The following is a 19,796-nucleotide window of genomic DNA, read 5'->3' as shown; positions in this document are numbered from 1 at the left end:
AGGCTAGGCTAGGTTAGCTTAGGGCATAGACATATAATACAAGATAGACTGATTGTTGACATACTAGCTCGTTCCAACAGTGCGACAGAGAAAACTGACGCAAAGCAGTTCCTGCATTTTTTTTTAATTTGCCAGGTTTATTGACTACGTGACCTTAATAACCAATGAGAAGGTCACGTGGTCGATAAACACGGCCTATTAGCCAGAGATGCAGAGATTGCTGAGCGTCAGTTTTCTCTGTTGCACTGGTGGAACGTGACTGTATTGCAGCAGTAAGTCTATCATATGTCTTTTGGTTAGGGTAGGTTGGGTTAGGGTAGGTTGGGTTAAGTTAGGTTAGGTTATCATATTATGGTAGAAAACGAGGACAGGAAGGCGAGGGATTTCATGGCTGAAAAATCTACGTACGTGGTTCAACACAACAACCACAAATCTTTTTAGAGCAGCAGTTTTAGAGAATTTTCTGTTTGATGGTCGCCAACATCCGAAACGGATAGGCACTAGAAGAAGAAGATCATATTATGACTCAGTGTCTTTGGTTTGATTTATAAGAAAAGTTTTAAAAGAGTTTGTAACTACATACTAGACAACATTTATTTTGTTACGCTAGGTTTGTTTCTACAGTATAAATATATCTACATTTCCAAAGAAAGGGAAAATTCCGATTAGTAAACTTCTACTGTGAATTTTAATTAGATAACAGATGATAACACAATGTTAGTAATCTGTTAACCACAAGTATACAAATCTAAGTGGTTTCCTTTATGGGAGAATATTCAAAAATTTTTTTACAACTGATAATAAACCACAACGATAAGAACAAAATCATCAAAACTTGTATATTTAGATCGCGAAATCACAATTATTGAAAAATCCGTGGGAATTTTTCATATGGGTATATTTTAATTATAAAGATTTTCTAAATGCGGTAATTTTAGAATGGTTTTCAAATGTGTTTTTTATTATCTTTCGGTTTCTTTAAAACGACAACACAAAGTATGATTAAGCTAAAATGAATAAAAAACCGATTATCCATAAAATTAAAGTAAATGAGCAGTTTTGAATTCATTCTTCACGATTATTGCTCTCTATTTTTGAACATGGGTCTCTAGTTTTATTTATTTTTATTCTATTTTGTTTTATTTTATTTATTCTATTAATTTTCGGAAATATTATTCTTCTAGTCATCGAATCTTGGTAGAATTAAACGGACATTTGTTCAACAAATTAAGATGGCGATCTTGCTACCACTTAGAGCGTACTAAGTCTTGTAATTACTTTCAACTTGAAGGACCACCCACTGGCGTGGGAAATAAGAACACAATCAGTTTAAACAATACGTAGTTTAATAATTGAATGTTACTACAACTAAATTAATATCTAGCCAAAGTTTTAGCGCAAGTTCTTTTATTGAAAATACCCGATCACTGGCTACACTAGTCCGCGACACAATACAGTAGCACTGATACCGATTAAAATGTTACTAATAATTATCACTTCAACTAAGGACGTTTTCTTCTATATGAATATACTTGATTATTAATGAGTGTTCAGCTTTTAACTATAAGCTATGTAATGATAACTAAAATGCGAGAGATAAAACTCTAAAACAAGAAGCGACCAGCTCAGTTGGGATACAATTTGATACTGACTTAAATTCCGATTTTCAGTACCTGACTATTGCAAGTGATTTTCGGGGGTCGGGGGACAACTTCGATATTTCTATATAGAGGTAGGTAAAACCAACTTTTTAAATTCTTTTAGACAGGGAAATTTTTGGAAGTGGTCGGAGAAAGTTTGAGTAAAAATATCTTTTCAATACATTATCGGCTTTCATGAGAATTTGCTGCAGAATTTACCTAGGTAGAATTTAAGACGTGTAAGTTAATGTTAATGGCGTGCTCAAGTCAAGGTCAAAGACCAGCTGACCGACCAAGTGAAGATCATGCGAGGAGTAAGGCAAGGATGTGTGCTATCGCCGACTCTTTTCAATATATACTCTGAGGAGATTTTTAATGAAGCCCTCACAAACCTAGACATGAGAATCCGAGTGAACGGTGAATACATCAATAATATCCGCTACGCCGATGACACTGTGTTACTAGCAACCAGCCTAAACGATCTAAGGATACTAAAAATATCTTATGTGGACCATGTCACCAACGTTGAGGTCCTACAGCGCATGACAAAAGAAAAAGAAGTGCTTAATTTAATTAAACAACGTAAGCTTGAGTACCTCGGCCACGTGATGCGGAACGAAGAAAAATATCGAATTCTTCAACTCATTATGCAGGGTAAAGTATTTGGCAGAAGAGGACCGGGACGCCGTCGTATCTCGTGGTTGAAAAATCTCCGACAATGGTTTGGGATGACCTCAGCGGAGCTGTTTCGCAGAGCAGTCAACAAAACCATGATCAACAAAACCTTGATGATCGCCAACATCCGGACCGGATAAGGCACTGAAGAAGAAGAAGTAAGTTAATTGCTACCAGTGGCGTAGCAACACTTGTATACATTTCTTACAGAAATTTATCCAAATCTTTTGTAATCGAGTAATCAATTGTTTATCTGAGCTATTTCTTGACTAACCTAATACATCGGTCGATCTGGAAAAAAATCATTGATTTAACGTAAAAGTCGTGTAAAGATAGTTGAGGTTTCTAAAAGGTATATGAGGGGTAGGTGACGAAAAATCCGTAAAGATGTTCAGCTGATTTTGCTTTGTCTTGTTTTAAACAACCTTAAAAAGTAAAAAGGTCTTATTTTGCCTTCTAAAACGTTTCTTATGCAGTTTATAAACAAATGGTTCAAATAAAAATTGTAGATCTTAAAATATTCTTCAATTTGACCGTTTCTAAATTTAATAAAGTTAAAAAACAACCGTTCTTGTCCAGACACTCAATCTAGAGTAATCTGTAAACGAAATCGATTCTAGAAGGGTACATTAAAATAACTGCAACATTTTATTAAATTTGTTTGAAAATGCTTACATATTAAACAGTTTGAAAAAGGACTGACTTTTTAACTTATAAACAATTTTTTTATCAAGCAATTGTAAAAAGTAAAAAAAAAATAATTTTTGCGTAAAAAAAGTTTTTTGTACATTTTAGAGAAAAATATTTTAAATAAAAGTTATAGATCATAAAAGTTCTTTAATATTGAAAGTTTCAAAATACATAATACAGTAGACTCCCTCTATAACGAGAACTGAAATGGCAGATTAATTACCTCGTTATAAGCCGATCTCGTTATATCAGACAACAATAATAATCAGTGCATACATATGAATATGTAGTTTTTTAAAACATTAACTTCCTATAGTGAAGCCATTCGGAGCAATAGAAGATGCTAAAAAAATATTGTTTGAATGGCGGTTTTGAAAAAAAGTTGTTTACTTTTATTGTTAATGAAATACGTTAAAACAAAAAGCAGTTGTTTACTTTTATTGCCAATGATATACGTTAAAACAAAAAATCTGTATTCTGTAAATCTGTATAAAGCGCATTTTCAAGGATAACATAAACTATTGCTTCTGCAACTGGAAGAAGTCCATCATTTTTGACTGCTTTAAAATGTCCAGTATCATTCTATCTATCATATTTTCTAAAAATGTGAAACAGTTGTATTTATTGTAAAGAAGTTTATTGCGGGCGGCAGTTAAGTTTATTGCAGGGCAGTTAAAAAGGGTAATTATTTATAACCACGGCAGGTCAAAAACGTAAAAAATCACATTTCTCGATCTTATTTTCTCTCGTTATAACCAAATTTGCCTCGCTATAGAGGGTTATAGTTCAATAAAAATTTCAAGGGACATCTAATATATCTCGTTATAAGCGAAACCTCGTAATAACCGTGTTCGTTATAGAGAGAGTATACTGTATATATAAAATAAAAAATACATATGAATACATATAGAATTGAACAAGATAATTTCAAAAAACCTTTATTTTTGCAGCAACTTATAAATTTTAATAATTTTGTTTATTACATAATGACATGTAATTTAACTTTTGAAAATTGTGACAGTTAAAGTGTGCTAAATTTCAAAAGGATCCATTAAATAGCTTATAAGTTATTCAATTTGTTTTTCCCGGAGAACGATTATTTAAATAACTGTACTTGCCTAAACAATCACTAAAGAGGTTTTTGCAAATCGCAATCGATTATTTAAACTTCTTTGGAAGTTGTTATTAAAAAACATTTTGAAACAAAAAATTACTATGTAGGCTCAATGAAAAGCTGGTGAAAAAACACTTTTTTAAAATAAGCAGAACCTATGACTAAAGGAAACCAGATCGCATTTTTTTTAAAACCATAAGTAGATAGACTATGTATATCTGAGCGCAACCCCTAAATCGCATCCCCTAAAATCGCAACCCCCGGTCGTAAGTTCCAAACGGCTTAACGTAGGATGACGTACGAGGGCTCGTTGGAAAGGGGATGAAAAATGGGGTTGAACGCAGTATGTGCCGTGCGCATCGGAGCATGCCAAAAGGTCATTACGTCATATCTTTGTTTCTATTGGTCCGATCGTGACGTACGATGGCTCGTTGGAACGGGGAGGAGACGGGGACACAAAAAACAAAGATGGCGACGTTGCCAAATGGGCGCTAAAACGTATCTTCGTTGCTATTGGCCTGATTTTGACGCATGAGGTGTCAAATGAAAGCGTAGGTGACACACACACACAGAAGCCATGTCAACGATCAGTATGAACATTATTCTTCTTCTTCTTGTCCATACAGTGCCTAATAGAACGTGTCATTCGAGACAGGACGTGACATTTGACGTAGAACGTGAAATGCCACGTGACATTCGACGCAGGACGTGACATTCGACGTAGAACGTGACAGTTATGTGACATTCAACGCAGGACGTGACATTCGACGCAGAACGTGAAATGTCACGTGACATTCGACGCAGAACGTGAAATGTCACGTGACATTCGACGTAGAACGTGACAGCTATGTGACATTCAACGCAGAACGTGACATTCGACGTAGAACGTGACATTCGACGCAGGACGTGACATTTGACGTAGAACGTGACAGCTATGTGACATTCAACGCAGATCGTGACATTCGACGTAGAACGTGACATTCGACGCAGGACATGACATTCGACGCAGAACGTGAAATGTCACGCGACATTCGACGTAGAACGTGACATCTATGTGACATTCAACGCAGGACGTGACATTCGATGCAGAACGTGACATTCGACGCAGGACGTGACATTCGACGCAGAACGTGACAGTTATGTGACATTCAACGCAGGACGTGACATTCGACGCAGAACGTGGCAGTTATGTGTTAGTCAAGATGTTGCTAGACATAAAATGTGACATTCTACATAGGATATAGTTAGTAGTAGTATGAATCCCATCGAGTACATACATAGAGTAATAGAATTTCAAAGAAAACTTGATCGGTTAAAGATCGACATTAAATCATATGAGGATTTTAAACATATTACAAGACAATTAGATAACCTGCATTTTGACAACAAAACGTGGAAACCCGAAGAGTTGAATCTACAGCAGCAGCAGCAGCAAGACATCTGGGCCTGTAGAAAACTGCCACCAGCTACATATCCATTAAGACGTATTCAACCAATACCATGTTTGTCAGCAACAACAACAACAACAACACCACAGGTATCAGCAGCAACAACAACAACACAACCAGCGAGTATATGAAAAGTGAAATAGATAATGTCTTTACAATGTCCTGTGTAATATTAGCATCTGTATTTATCTTAATTTTAAAAATTATTTTTGAAATTGTAAGAAGAAAATTTGAATCTTCATGTAATATAAGACTCAATCAATAAAGATGTTTTAAATAAAAAAAAGCGTTTAATTTCTAATATATTTATTTATACATATACAAAAATTACAATGGTATTATGTTATTGGCAAACCAGTGACGTAGACGATCCACATTTCTTTCGGTGCATGAAAATAATCCAGCGGCATGACATGGGTTTGCAGTAGGGCCAACGTTTCCAGTAGCACGAGGCGTACCATCAAACTTGCAAACATCAATAATAATGGGAAAAACTCCAAAAACGTGACGTTTCTTATCCAAATATTCTGCTTTTTGTTCTCCTCGAACGTAGATGTAATCTGCTGCATACAACAACTTGGTTTCTAGTATTTCATTGATTTTGGACAATTCTACTTGCCCATCAGAGTATCGAATTCCAAGCAGTTTTTTCTCCACGTATGAGGCAGTCTTCTTATCCCCATTACTTAGCGCATTAAATGGTTTCTGGGGCAAAAAGATGTAATGACTTCGTTTAAAACCTATTTCAATGGTAAGTTCTTTGGGAACAAACCATCCGTCCACATCGAATCCCTGAATGTCTACGAATGCTACTCTCATGATGACTGCTCGCTCACTACTGGCAATTTATGCATCTAATTTAGACTTTTTACAATTTCGGTGAGAGGGAAGTACTCCATTACACAATCATGAATTATAATGCAATAAGCCTTGGTATTTTCGGGAAAACCATTATTCGCTTCAATATCGAGTTTTACGTCAACAGTGGATGCTTTCATGCTTTCTTCTTGTTTCGAACAATCGATGACAAACAATGCGTGATTCTTGAAAGCTGAGAAATCGAGTAGAGGTCGCTTTTGTTGGGAATGTATGTAGCTAGGATAAAATTCGGTATAGTTGAAATAGGCCTCATTGTAGTCAGTTTTGCTAAAATCTAACTGCATTCTCTCGTTTGGCCAATATTCACCATTTAAAGATAATCTGATACTTTGAATATCGACATTGTCAAATAAGGTGGGATCAGCTGAATTCTTGTCACGTTTGTTGGTTTGAAAGAAAACAATGACATAACGGGGTCTTTCCACTGCATTGCTAGTTTTTACAGCCCAAACTTCACGTCTAGCGCCTTTGGTAAGTGCTGGTAATTCATGCAATTCCCACTTTCTAAACGGAATAACTATAGGTTGATCTTGTTGAATGGATTTCATAAGTTCCAATTTAATATCATCATTGGGAAATATGTGCTTGACTCTGAGCTCAATATTGGTAATGTTAATCTTAACAGTAGTAACTTGGCCTTGAGTTTTTTCTTTGACAATTATGCAATCGTTGTCGTTTCGAGCTCGAACTAGTCTTATTGTTTGACGGCCACACGTAATCAAAGGATAATCATTGAAAATGTTGAACACATGCTTAAGAGGCATCTGTATGTTGAATGAATGATCAGCAGCGTGTAGAATTGGATCCCTAGGGTAATTCCAGCCTGCCATTGCCATATGACCGGAATCTTCTTGAGTATAACATGTCATAGCACGTACAGCGCTTACGATACCAGGATCCCGCACTGTTTCCATCTCCCTTGCGCTTTCGCTGTACGTACACGAATCGAAAAGAAAAGCACCAACATTATTTGCTAGTTTAACGTCACCAGTTCCGTTAATTGCGAGCGATCCTTTAATGCATAACAAGGTTTCGCTCATTGCAAAGAACGAGTCGACTTGATTGATGCTAAATTCCACAATGTCATTGCAATTGAATGATTTGATGAATGGTGCATATGTTCGGTATTCGGCCTTTCGAATCGACTCGTCAAACATCGGCTTACGATAAATATCAAATATTGGTGGCATTATGCTGTTTGAACGTGATCGTTTTCCATACATAGTTGTCATGTTGTTAGTTTAAAACCAAGTGATTGCAAAAATAATTTGTTTGCAAACGTAAGATGTTGCCGCTTAGATGAAGACGTAAGATGTTGCCGCTTAGACGGTTGCTCAACTAATGGTGTACTATGAGCAGTAGATTGCCTTATTAATAATCCCATTTCCCTCTTGATCTAAGTTCCAGCACCAATGTGCTCTGTTCTCCTCTAAAGTTTACAGGTCGTCCTTCTTGATCGACAGCCAACACTGTGATATTGGTGATTTCTCGTTGCGGTACAACAGGTAAATACAACAAATTGTGTGGAGTTTCGTCAATTGCGTACCCAGGATTTGATTGTATGACAAATTCGTAGATCGTGTGAGCAGGTCTGTTACCATCGAAGGCTCCGGTACTAATGTTGCATTCAAAGCGTATGCTAGATACTTTAATAATCCTAACAGGTCGATCTGAAGAATGCGTCTGTCCTGGATTTAGTAGTGCAGGAGAAAATCCCAATACTGTACCAAGACTGTCAGGTTGCTTAAACGAAATCTTATATTTGCTGAAAATTTGACACTGCAACGTGTTATGGTTAGGTTTTAGACTAAATATCGTTTCGGGTTTAAGCACATTATCAGCACCCAATTTCTGTTGTATGTATTCTTCAATATCGGCAATTTCATAACATCCATCGGGGATATCAAATTGTTGCAATTTGTTTTTGTCATTGTAGTAATAAAACTTGTTATTTTCAATGTTTGGTATACTGTTGTAGGAATGGAAAAATCGAAGAGCTATCTCATAATCTTTGTTCGGATCCAACACGATCGGTGTGGGAGGTTGAAATGAGAATATGTAATTGGTGCTGTCTACTCTCAACAACTGCGACATGATGACTGACTCACGTCAATGTATTAATAGGTTATTATATTAGAAAAAAAACAACAATATTTACTTTAATAGTTTTACTTGTTCCAAAGCAAGTTTACAAAAATAACATGAAGCTTGAGAATCAGGTGGGCCATCCCAGTGAGTCCTCCAATCCGGTCTGTTATAATGTACGAAGCAAGGAAGTAGTATCTGTAGGTTAAATTCTCTTCGATATTCTTCAGGCAATTTATGCCATATTTGTAACAATTCGTAAGGTCGTACAGTTCGTTTAATATAATCTAGCGGTATGTATTTTAGTTCTTCTTCACTGAATTCTGTAAAACATTTTTTGTAAAACATATGGCCCATAAGCAGTTCTGTACTTTTAGTAGGCTCCATTATATAAAAACTTTAAGCATAAATGTCCACAAATAATTTGATTGTATGTTTGATACTGATGGTTATTATAGGAAATGTTGGCACGTGCACCACCCAGATACTTAACAAGTTCTTTGGTCGGCTTCAAATTACCAAATGAATCGAAATACTCTACGTTGTTGTTTATCTTTCTGTATGCTACCCAATGTGTTCCGTTATGTGTGGACACATCCAAGTTTACTATTGCACATTCTCGTTGTCGAGGACCGTCTCTAGGCAGAGCGTCATTCATGAAAACACCTCGAAAATGTGGTATTTTAAGGATCTTCTTCGCATAATGTGCAATCTCCACATCATATAGCGGACGATTGGGTAGCTTTATTGGAAGTTTTTTTTCAAATATAAGCCGAATCCACCGCTCGGTTTCTTACGTAGGTACAGACCCGAACCGATGTGTTCCATTGCCCTGTTATGGCGAATATCCTCCTCCAATTTCTTTTGAGCATTCTTAGCGTCGACTACTGTCTTCGCCACCCCAGCTGCACCCCCCGCTAAAGCCCCCAAAGCGGAAAGGCCTGCAAATAGAGGTATGAGGGGTAGAAAACCTCCGGATTTTAGTGGTAGCACTCGTGGAACATCAACTTCTTTACGACCACCAAGTCCTTTGATTATGGATTTTGCTATTCGTACAGCCGTCAAAGCAGTATCTGTTAACGATGCTCCTCTTTTCATGGACTTTGCAATTTTTGGGACAACATCTCGATTGAAAGAGTAACGTCCTCGTCTTCCACGACGACGAGAGCATCCCATCCCCAACTTTCTTTTCGTTTTCATTCCACCAGTTACAATTAAAGCAGCACTTTTTTCACCAAAGCTAGCGTCTTTCGACTTGAAGCGCTCCCAAGCTCTATCTTCCAATTCTTTATCGGCCTTGTGGCGTTCTTCGAGAGATGAATGCTGCGAATAAGCGATATCGTGTCGTTTGCAAGCTGCGTCTAATGGATTAATTCCTGGATCTCCACGTGCAAGACGTTTTTTTAGTTTTGTTCCGGGTCCACAATACTGATAACCAGGAATATGTAGTTCAACTGGAAGTTTATTAATTAGAGAGTTCACGAGACCTCCTCCTTCAACGACCAACATTGGACTGATACCATGCAAGTGGTGACATCTATAATATATATATATTACCGTACTTATGTACTACACTTGCCACATGATGAAGGTCGTTCAGCAAGAGCAGACGCTACCAATTGATAATTTGGACATTGTCCAAAAAACAACCAACAGTAAACATGGTAAATTACTACCGAATTCATTCAGAGCGATTATTTGCGGTCCAAGTGGGTGCGGCAAAACGAATGTTATGCTATCTCTTCTATTCAATCCGAATGGCGTCAAGTTTAAAAATGTCTATGTTTATTCGAAATCCCTCTTTCAACCGAAATACCAACTACTGCAAGATGTAATAGCGCAAGTTAAAGGTGTAGGATATTACCCATTTAAAGACAACGAAGAAATTATTAGTCCCAGCGAAGCTAAACCTCACTCTGTGTTTTTATTTGACGATGTTGCATGCGATGGTCAGCAAAAGATTCGCGAGTATTATTCCATGTGCAGACATAAAGATATCGATGCCGCTTATTTATGCCAAACATATTCAAAAATACCGAAGCAGTTAATTAGAGACAACTGTAACATGATTGTACTATTCAAGCAAGATGAGATAAATTTAAAGCATGTATTTGATGAGCATGTATCACCAGACATGTCATTTGATGAATTTAAAAAAATTTGTTCTGAATGTTGGTGTGATAGGTATGGTACTCTGGTAATTATAAAAGATTTTGCTCTCAATAATGGCCGATATCGCAAAGGATTTGATAAATATATAAAATTGTAAGATAATTGTTTAGTTGTCATCACAATGTCAGATGATACGGTTGCCATTGCGCTTCGCAAGAAGAAAGTCGCCGAATTGGCTAGATCAATTCGCAAAAAATATTTGGCATTAAAATTAGGCCGAACAGAACAAGATGAGTCCCTAAATAAACTGTTTAAACCACTCTCGAAACCTCTCAAAGATATTGCACAATCATCAAAAACGTTACATCATACTATCACTAACAAGTTTGAACAAGTTAAAAAAGAAGAAATGAAAAAGGAAGAGGAGGAGGAGGAGAATGGTGATGATGATGATGTATTTCTTGATGCACCTGATCTAGCGGTACCTAATGAAAACATTATTCAAGAACCAATCGAGATTCCGATGGATGCCACAGACGAATATATTGATCAATATCCTTCAATAAGTCACAAGTACATAAAAGAATATTTAATAAAAGACGATAAAATTGATAAAAACTATGGACCATTTTACGATTCTATTAGTGGCTGGATAATGGGAAAACGTCGAATAAACTTTGACAAACGCAATGGAGACATAATAATAATTCGAGAACGTGATTTAGAAGAACGTAGGTTAGGTGGTACGCCAGGTCTATATCAACTTTTATTTTATGCCAACCCTGAACAGTATAATGATGAGGATTTACAAAAGTATAAAACACTGTTGAAAAACACAGAGATTCATCTGGATACCTTAGGACGTCTTAAAGGTTCTAGTGGAGAAAAATACCATTCTATTATTAAACCTCTATTCAAACCATCTGATGCAGCAATGAAAAAGCATGCAACTCGATCCAAAAAAGAACTCGAACACAGAACGAAAACAACAGCAACAACAACACGATCATCTTCATCTACGGCCAAAGGAACGGGATTGGATGACTCTCGTTTAACATACAACACTGCTCCCATGGAGTATATTTATTGGGATGATCCAAATGAGTTAGTTGAACGTCTTAAACTATTGGTGGCTTCGAAAGACGCCGGCAACACATCTCTCGACAACGAAATCGTAGCAATCATCAATGAACTAAAAGAAGCTAATATAATAGAGTAACTGGGAATGTCAGTATCATTTCCACTATGAGTGTCGACAAATTCGGTCATCACTCTCGTAACAGTAGTAGTAGTAATGCCCAAAAGGTGGCACGAGTTACATTTCCACATACGTCTGACGGAAATATTAATGCCGAAAATGTGAAAATTTGTAATGTCAAGGATCCATCAGACAATGACGATGCTGCAACGAAAAAATACGTTGATAAACAAATCAATGAGTTGCGTAACCTGCACTATCCATTAATTCAAACACATGGTGTGATATTGCAGCAAAAAACTAATGACATACAAGATATAGCAATCGGACTAAACGATGTGAGAAAGGAGCTTCATAAAACTACAGTTCCACTTCTCGAGCAAAAATTGCAGCAAAAAACTAATGACATACAGGATTTAGCAATCGGACTAAACGATGTGAGAAAGGAGCTTCATAAAACTACAGTTCCACTGCTCGAGCAAAAGTTACAAAAAATAATCAAAGATGATTTGAATACACTGAAAAAGGATATGGAGAACAATCTAAAATCTGCTGCAGAAACAGTTGCAAAGCATACGATGTACGATATAAAGATGGAACAGAGGATAAAACAAGTGGAACAATCATTAAAAAGCCTAGTAGATAGCGTTCATTCATGGGATATAGACAAACGTCTTAAGGTAGTGGAAGGTGCGATGAAAAAATAATGTCTAAAGAAAAGAAAGAGGTGGTGAACGAATTGCATAAACCAGCACGAAAAAACTATCCTCGTCGTCGAACAATAATCAAAGGAATCGATGACTTGTGGCAAATGGATTTGGCTGAAATGCGTCCTTATGCACATCAAAATAAAAATTACAAACTAATACTAGTTGTAATTGATTGTTTTTCAAAATTTGTGTGGACACGTCCTCTAAAAACGAAGACTGGTGAGGAAATTACTCGGGCATTTTCGGATATTCTCGCTCATACTCGACGAGTCCCAAAAAACTTACAATCTGATCAGGGAACCGAATTTTACAACAGAAAATTTCAAAATTTAATGAAAAAACATGAAATTAATCATTACAGCACCTACACGATCAAAAAAGCTGCTATTTGCGAAAGAGTTATTAGAACGTTGAAAGCAAAGTTGTACAAGTATTTCAGTTTACATGGATCGTACAAATGGTTAGATGCTCTACCCATAATCACCGAGGAATACAACAACACAAAACACAGTAAAACAGGATACAAACCGTCTAAGGTTAACAAATCCAACGAAAAAGCCATTTTAAACAAAAGTTATACTCATTTAAAGATTGCCGGTCCACGAAAGTTTAAAGTTGGCGACATTGTACGTGTATCAAAGGCAAAACATTTCTTCGAAAAGGCATACACGCCCAATTGGACTACTGAATTATTTAAAATTGTACAAGTTAAGATAACAAATCCTATAACGTATTTGCTCGAAGACATGCAAGGTGCGCCGATTAGTGGCGGTTTTTACGAAGAAGAATTGCAGAAAACATCAAACCCTGACATATATCTGGTCGAAAAAGTACTCAGACGAAAAGGCAATAAGATGTATGTGAAATGGTTAGGAATGGATAGCAAACACAACAGCTGGATAAATAAATCGAATATAGTTTGAGGATCTATATTTCGATTCGCCGCGTAGACATACACTTTTCTAAAAAAGGCTTACAATTAACCACAAGGAGTGGGGAATGACAAAAGTATAAATTTAAGACAAACTACGATGTTCAGTTTACACCCATTTCGTCAACGGTATTCGAAACAAGAAGATGATGAGCTCTCAAGATAGTGGTTATGACAGTCAGCCTGTTAATTTCGATGATGATAGCAGTGAATTTAGTATAGAATTTGACTACGATGAAGATGGTCAACCACCTAGTCCTGGCGCCGAATTAGATCGAGTATTGGCAAAATTTGAAGCAGCAGCCACAAATGAAGTATATTGTTTATTGGAAACTACATATCCAATGAGCTCTCTCCATATAAAAATTGGTCTATCTCCAGCTCGAGATTTTTCACCATCAATCATTCTGTGTAAACATGGTAATTTTAACAGAATCAGTTTAAGCACATTCGAGTGGGAAGCCATAATTGAGTGGTTTAAAGAAAAAATGAGTGATTTTTTCCAAGCAGATCTACCGACTTATGCAGATGAGTATGATCCCATCGAATTTATGTGTGGTGATTTTTGCAAACTAAGACAATTGGTGATGGAAAATGTAAAGCTGCTGACAATCGAGAAATTTGGAGCCGCATTTTATTTGTGGGAAGATGACGTCAACCAAATTATAGAAGCATACCAGAGCATGATGTCGCATAGAGTGGTGCTGTTAAAGAGTTTACAATTTCACGAATACTATATAAACATTTCAACTTTCATCAAGAACAATTTTGGTGCTATAGACTCTTTACATGGACCAGTTGAAGCCTTCGCAGCATATTGCAATATTTGTCCAAACACTTTGTTAAGTTTAGCTTTAAAGGAATTTGTATATTATTATAAAATTAAAGTTGTAAATGATTTAACTGAATAAATAATATTAATATAAATATGTTGTCTTTTATTTGTAATCTAACATAAATAAAACCAAAAAATGTAAGATTACACAAATTTATTATTAAAACTTACATTATAAAATTAATACTATTTTTTATAGTTACAAAAACTACAATTTACAAAAACTTTGCGATAAGTGATCTTTTCTTTTTTTTGTGATCTTATGAGTAGCCATATACTAAAAGAAGATAATTATTTATGCATAGTGCGTCTACATTGAAAGAACCAAGTAGTATTAAACAAGACATAATCAAACGAATTTTGACACCAATTATCTGTTTTTCTGCAACAACAAATACATGTTATTCAACAAGATAATGTCCCCACGGAAGCGTATTAAATGATTTTGGTATTAAGTACCGCTTATCGTCATAAGGACTTAGAGCCGTTTTGGATTGCTCGATGCTGAATACTGAGTGTTGGTACGACCGAATACATCTTTGGCTCGCGGTTTGAAGTTTGAATTCTTTAAGACATTTTTCATAGTCTTCGTACGTAATTTTATTTCGAACGATGTTATATTTCACTCCTTTTGCTTTTTTCGTTATTCCCAAATTTCCTATGTCACATTCAATTCTCTCTTTGTTTAGTTGTTTTCTTTCTAGACGCTGTCTCTCTTTTTCCCTCTCCTCGTCAGTTATTTGCAGTTTAAATGTGTACATTTTTGATCGTAATCCAATAAAATGTGTAATTATTTTCCCATTTGCCTCATCCTTCATTAATCCGGGGATTTTTTTATTTAACCTTTCTATTTCGTATGGGTTGTTTTCGGCATAGTCTGAGGTATCGAATTTACTTGGATGCGCCTTTAAAACCTCTCTATATGCATCTGAACATTGCAATTCATAAATAAAGCTATCTGTATCCATGTACAGCAATGAACAGTTTTTCTCTCCCATCGTTGGAAGCATAAAGTTGTAGTGAAAATCATACATACATAATTTGGATATATCGAGGATTGCTGCGCCTATATACAGGGGTTTATTAAAACATACTTCTGATTTCTTAAGTTCGATAGCTACCAAATTTTCGCTAAAGATCGTACGACTGTGAAATCGACTACTCGCAATCAAATTTTTGGCTCCGTACCTTCCATGCCACTTTTTACATAATTTTACAATACGATGACGTCTTTGATTCTCCGTGGTCTTGCCGAACACAGCATTATTCATTAATTTGAACAAATTTTTCTCAAAACTGTTGGTGGCTGCCGCCCGTAAATTTGTATTTAACTCGATATACGGTCGCAGCCACGCAGATTGATTAAATTTCAAAACTTTATGTATTTTTGTTAAAATTAACCCGTTGGCTAATGCCTGTTTAAGATTTCTATAATGCATAATATATTTGGTTTTGTGATATAAAGTTGGTATTAACTTTGGCAATTTTGAACCGGGCGGAATGCGGTGTTCGGCAGCAAATGGAAAATCTTTATGTTTGTCGTGTAATTCGCGTGGATACTCCAAGTCAACTTGGAAAAAATAGCCCTCCTTTGCATCATCCTGTATTGACATAATATCTATATGGCCTTCGGGAAGATTACCAACACCAAATTTGGTTACGTCTTCGATCCACTTGAATCCTCCTATTGGTAAAGCTTCACTCATGGCCCAGCCATACAGATTATTTACATCTAAATAGAGGATGTACTTAGAGGGCCGTGTGGGATCATACGACGAAATGTATTTGTTGTTGGCCTCCGAATATCTGTTGCTACAAACAGATATCCCACCTCTTATGGCTTTTTCCATAAACAAGATCATATCCACATCTTTTAGCAATTCTAATTTACATTGTGTGTATCTCAACATACAATCCCAAGTGTATCCTGGCATAGTATAATACCATGCTGGATCTAATTTATATGTGTCTCGACATTTTTGTCGAAACTGCTCAAACACATCAGCCAACAGCAGAATATCTGTTTTCAAGTACAAATCGCTATATTCTCCCAAATTTTTACAATTAAATTTCTGCCAAACATTTTGCGCATGAGCATACTTCTCTTCACTAATGTATTCATTATTTAACTTACTATAAAAATGGTTAATTGAGGGTAAAGAAGTTTCATCCAATTTTTCCAAACTATCAATATAATCGTAACAAAATACTCCTTTACAAGTTAACAAATTAAATGTATCATTATCTAATTGACTAAATTCTCGTTTTAAAATCTTCTTTTCTGATATATCTAAAAGAGATGCCAATTCATCGAGTGAAGCTCCCATAAATCTAAGTGAATCAATAAATCGTAATTTAATTTGATGTTCGTCAGATTGTAATGTAAATGAAATATATTTTTCTTTATTAATGGGAAGTAAGCTCAAGTGCCCATGCTTGCAAAGATCTATAATCATAAAATGCGAGTCGTAGCCACTAAAATTATGAAATACGATTGGGACGACAAACAATTTTTTAAAGTTCAAATTACATGCTTGGTGCGCAAATCCCCGTACTTGTCCCGTAAAATGATCGTGATCTACAACAATTGTATCTGTAGCCAAAAAGCGTTTTTCGCAAATATGGCAAACAGTTGCCATATTTGTGTTGGGCTTTTCGACCATAGGTACAATTGTCTTTATTTTGGAATTTACAAATTTGGAAATTTCGGCCATTTCTTTTGCGAACCACTCCATGCAATTTTCACCTCTATAGCTATTAAAATAAGATAAACTATCATCGTAAGCACATTTCAAATAATAACCTGCACTAAAAGGTACATGTTTCTGATATTTTGCTGTTTTACTCAATGAGACATTTGAATCTGTAAAATTATGTAATTGGCATTCAAAATCAGCATAAACTATAAACGGAGTTGTTTGTTTGTATGTAAAATTGCGAAAAGCCACATGATCATATTTGGGGACAGTCATTCTGCATTTATTCACATCTGAACACATTTCTTCGTGCTCTGCTAGTTTGCTTTCGCTGTGAAAATAGTTTAAACAACGATCGCAAATATATTTTTTACGTGTGTTTTTGTTCAATTGTGATCTTACTAATTTTCCTAAATCTTTAATCCAACAATAATGAAGGCGTATTTCAGTCTGATCATCATCATCTTCTGGAGGAGCATCGTAATCGTTTAACTTTGGGAAATATTTATCCTGTATTAGGAGCAAATTAACATGCTTTTCCATCTTTTGCGGTGTCAGTCTGGCAGGTACTACTTCATAAAATTGTTTGTCCTTCACTACGTTTAATTCTAATGCAAACACATTGACAGATATGGCGTTTGATTTTTCAAATTTTGAAATTTGACTTAATGGCATTGGGCTTTCTAATTTGTCTGTTTGCAAAACAGTAGAATAATGTGGATATTTCGAAACTCTCTGTGGATCCTTAGTAACAGGACACAAAGCGCTAACTATTGACCAATAAAAACAAGCCTGATCAACGTTATGCACATTAATGCACGCTCGTTTTTTCTGAATCTCTATTGGCAAGTCAATGAACGATGAACCGTTTCCTATTTCTACTTTATTAATATTAACTTCTAATGAAATTACTTTAGACAGAGCAGCACCCGAATCTTTTTCTGCAAATTCAGACAGCTTTGTAAAAATTTTATCCTTAACATTTTCACTAAACCAAAGATGTAAATCGGTCGATGTGTCTATAATAGCATTTTTAGTGTTAAAATATTTTAAATCTAAACTTTCGGTATCAGTCGATTTTTTAATGAATTCGCCGCAAAATGTAGTATTGACTTTAAGAATTCTATTTGTTTTTAAAATAATTTTAATTTTTCTGCTAAAAATAATATAACAATCATTTAGGAACTGTGTTAAGTCCTTATGCACTAAATTAACTATAACTCCAGTTTTAATTCGACTAGCAAAACACGAAATAACATTTTCCCATTTAACTCTATTGCGTAATTTTGAATTAAGCCCCAACCCAACGTACTTATTATTGAAATTTAAAATAATTTGCCTAAAATGCTTAAAATGTCCTATGTAAGTTTGCAATTTTCTAACTGTTCCTACGGATAGTCTATTGTTTTTAATTACTTTACTACATCTAAAAATTTGACTATTTAACCGTCTTGTCCAAACTTTACGATCTCTTTCAGTGAATTTATCGAAAATTATTTTACTAAGCTTTTTAATAATGTGCATCAAATCATCAGACTGTTTAATCACTTGTTTTATATGCATGACTACTCACACACAAAATAAGAAGAAAAAATCACTTACCTTATTCAACTATCTTAAAGGATGCTAGGAGTCTGCTTTTTCCAATATCAACTTCCCCTTCGTATATCAGCGAATAGTTTCCGCTGTTGAGGTCCGTTATTGCTGCTTGGTAGGCTTTGGTTACCCGCTGTGGTAAGAAAACAACTTCAGCGCCCAAATCCAGCAGAACTGTATCCCCAAATTGTGTTGTTACCACCTTTGCACTGTGAATGGTAAATTTTTCTCCAATTTGCAGATCTTTAAGTTTTTTTATTGGCTTACGTTCTGCAACCAAGGATGAATTATTTAGTTTTGATAGATCCATCTACAACAGCAATAGAACAAACTATAGTTTTTCCGCTTAACGTGAATGGAGAGATGCATTACATACTCGGCAATAGAGAAGAACCATATACTACAAGAAATCGAAATACGAACAGCGGAGAATACTTCTTATAAAAAATAGCAGACGTGAAATTTTTTTTTTTTTTCAACACCCAAATAGATAAAAAGGACATAATAAATACAAAAAACAGTATACATTTTTCATAAAATACTGCATGAAATACGAACAGAGAGATGTACAATTCTCATAAAATACAATGATAAAAAGGACATAATAAATACATAGAAATATACAAAAGACAAAAACCGCTTACCTTTATCAGATATATGTAAGTCACTGCACACCGTATTGACTACTGCGAACTTGTTGTTGTTGTATGTTTGCGATGCGAACTGTGACACCGTATGCGCTCCTCGGTCTTTTAAAGAACAGAGCAGCATATCGCCCCACGCGAGCCCAAGTTGCGCCAACCTAATGCGCCTACGGTACCATCAACTGATTCGTTTCATTGATAAGCAACACCTTGTGTTCTAGAAATGCTCATATTTATATATTTATTTTTATTTCTTCAACTAATTTTTATGGTATACAATAAATAGATATTGCGGTAAGCGAATCGTTGTTATCAATTTAGAATTTTGTTAATGTGGTTGCTGTTATCATCATATATTTTACAAAATGTAGCAACTGCGGTTTTCTTTCCGGTGTACTTGTTTTTCCAATGATTAAAATAAAATTTGTTATCACACTTGTTTACGTGTTTTGAATTATGCGGTACCGCGTTATCACGAGGCTTCATCCTGTTTGCTAACAAATGCACTATTTTAACTTATTATTATATTTTAAATATTTTAGT

At 35.5% G+C, this 19,796-nt stretch overlaps 1 protein-coding gene across 2 annotated transcripts; it reads right to left on the bottom strand.

Moving 5' to 3' along the window:
* Positions 1–14,541: 14,541 nt before the first annotated feature.
* Positions 14,542–19,541, bottom strand: LOC140434867 (uncharacterized). 2 transcript variants are annotated; one of them, XM_072523455.1, is made up of 2 exons: positions 19,254–19,541; positions 14,542–18,919 (listed from the first exon to the last, which is right to left on the bottom strand). In XM_072523455.1, exon 2 carries the CDS (start codon positions 18,574–18,576, stop codon positions 14,719–14,721), a length of 3,858 nt encoding a protein of 1,285 aa, XP_072379556.1. In that variant the 5' UTR covers positions 18,577–18,919; positions 19,254–19,541; the 3' UTR covers positions 14,542–14,718. The 2 variants fall into 2 exon arrangements, with proteins under 2 accessions (XP_072379556.1, XP_072379557.1); XM_072523456.1 differs by having other exon boundaries at positions 14,542–18,879.
* Positions 19,542–19,796: the final 255 nt, after the last annotated feature.

The sequence above is a fragment of the Diabrotica undecimpunctata genome, chromosome 2 (assembly GCF_040954645.1).
Source record: "Diabrotica undecimpunctata isolate CICGRU chromosome 2, icDiaUnde3, whole genome shotgun sequence".
NCBI lineage: Eukaryota > Metazoa > Arthropoda > Insecta > Coleoptera > Chrysomelidae > Diabrotica > Diabrotica undecimpunctata.
The sequence above is the reverse complement of the archived record's forward strand: the minus strand, read 5'-3'. Positions and strand labels throughout refer to the sequence as shown.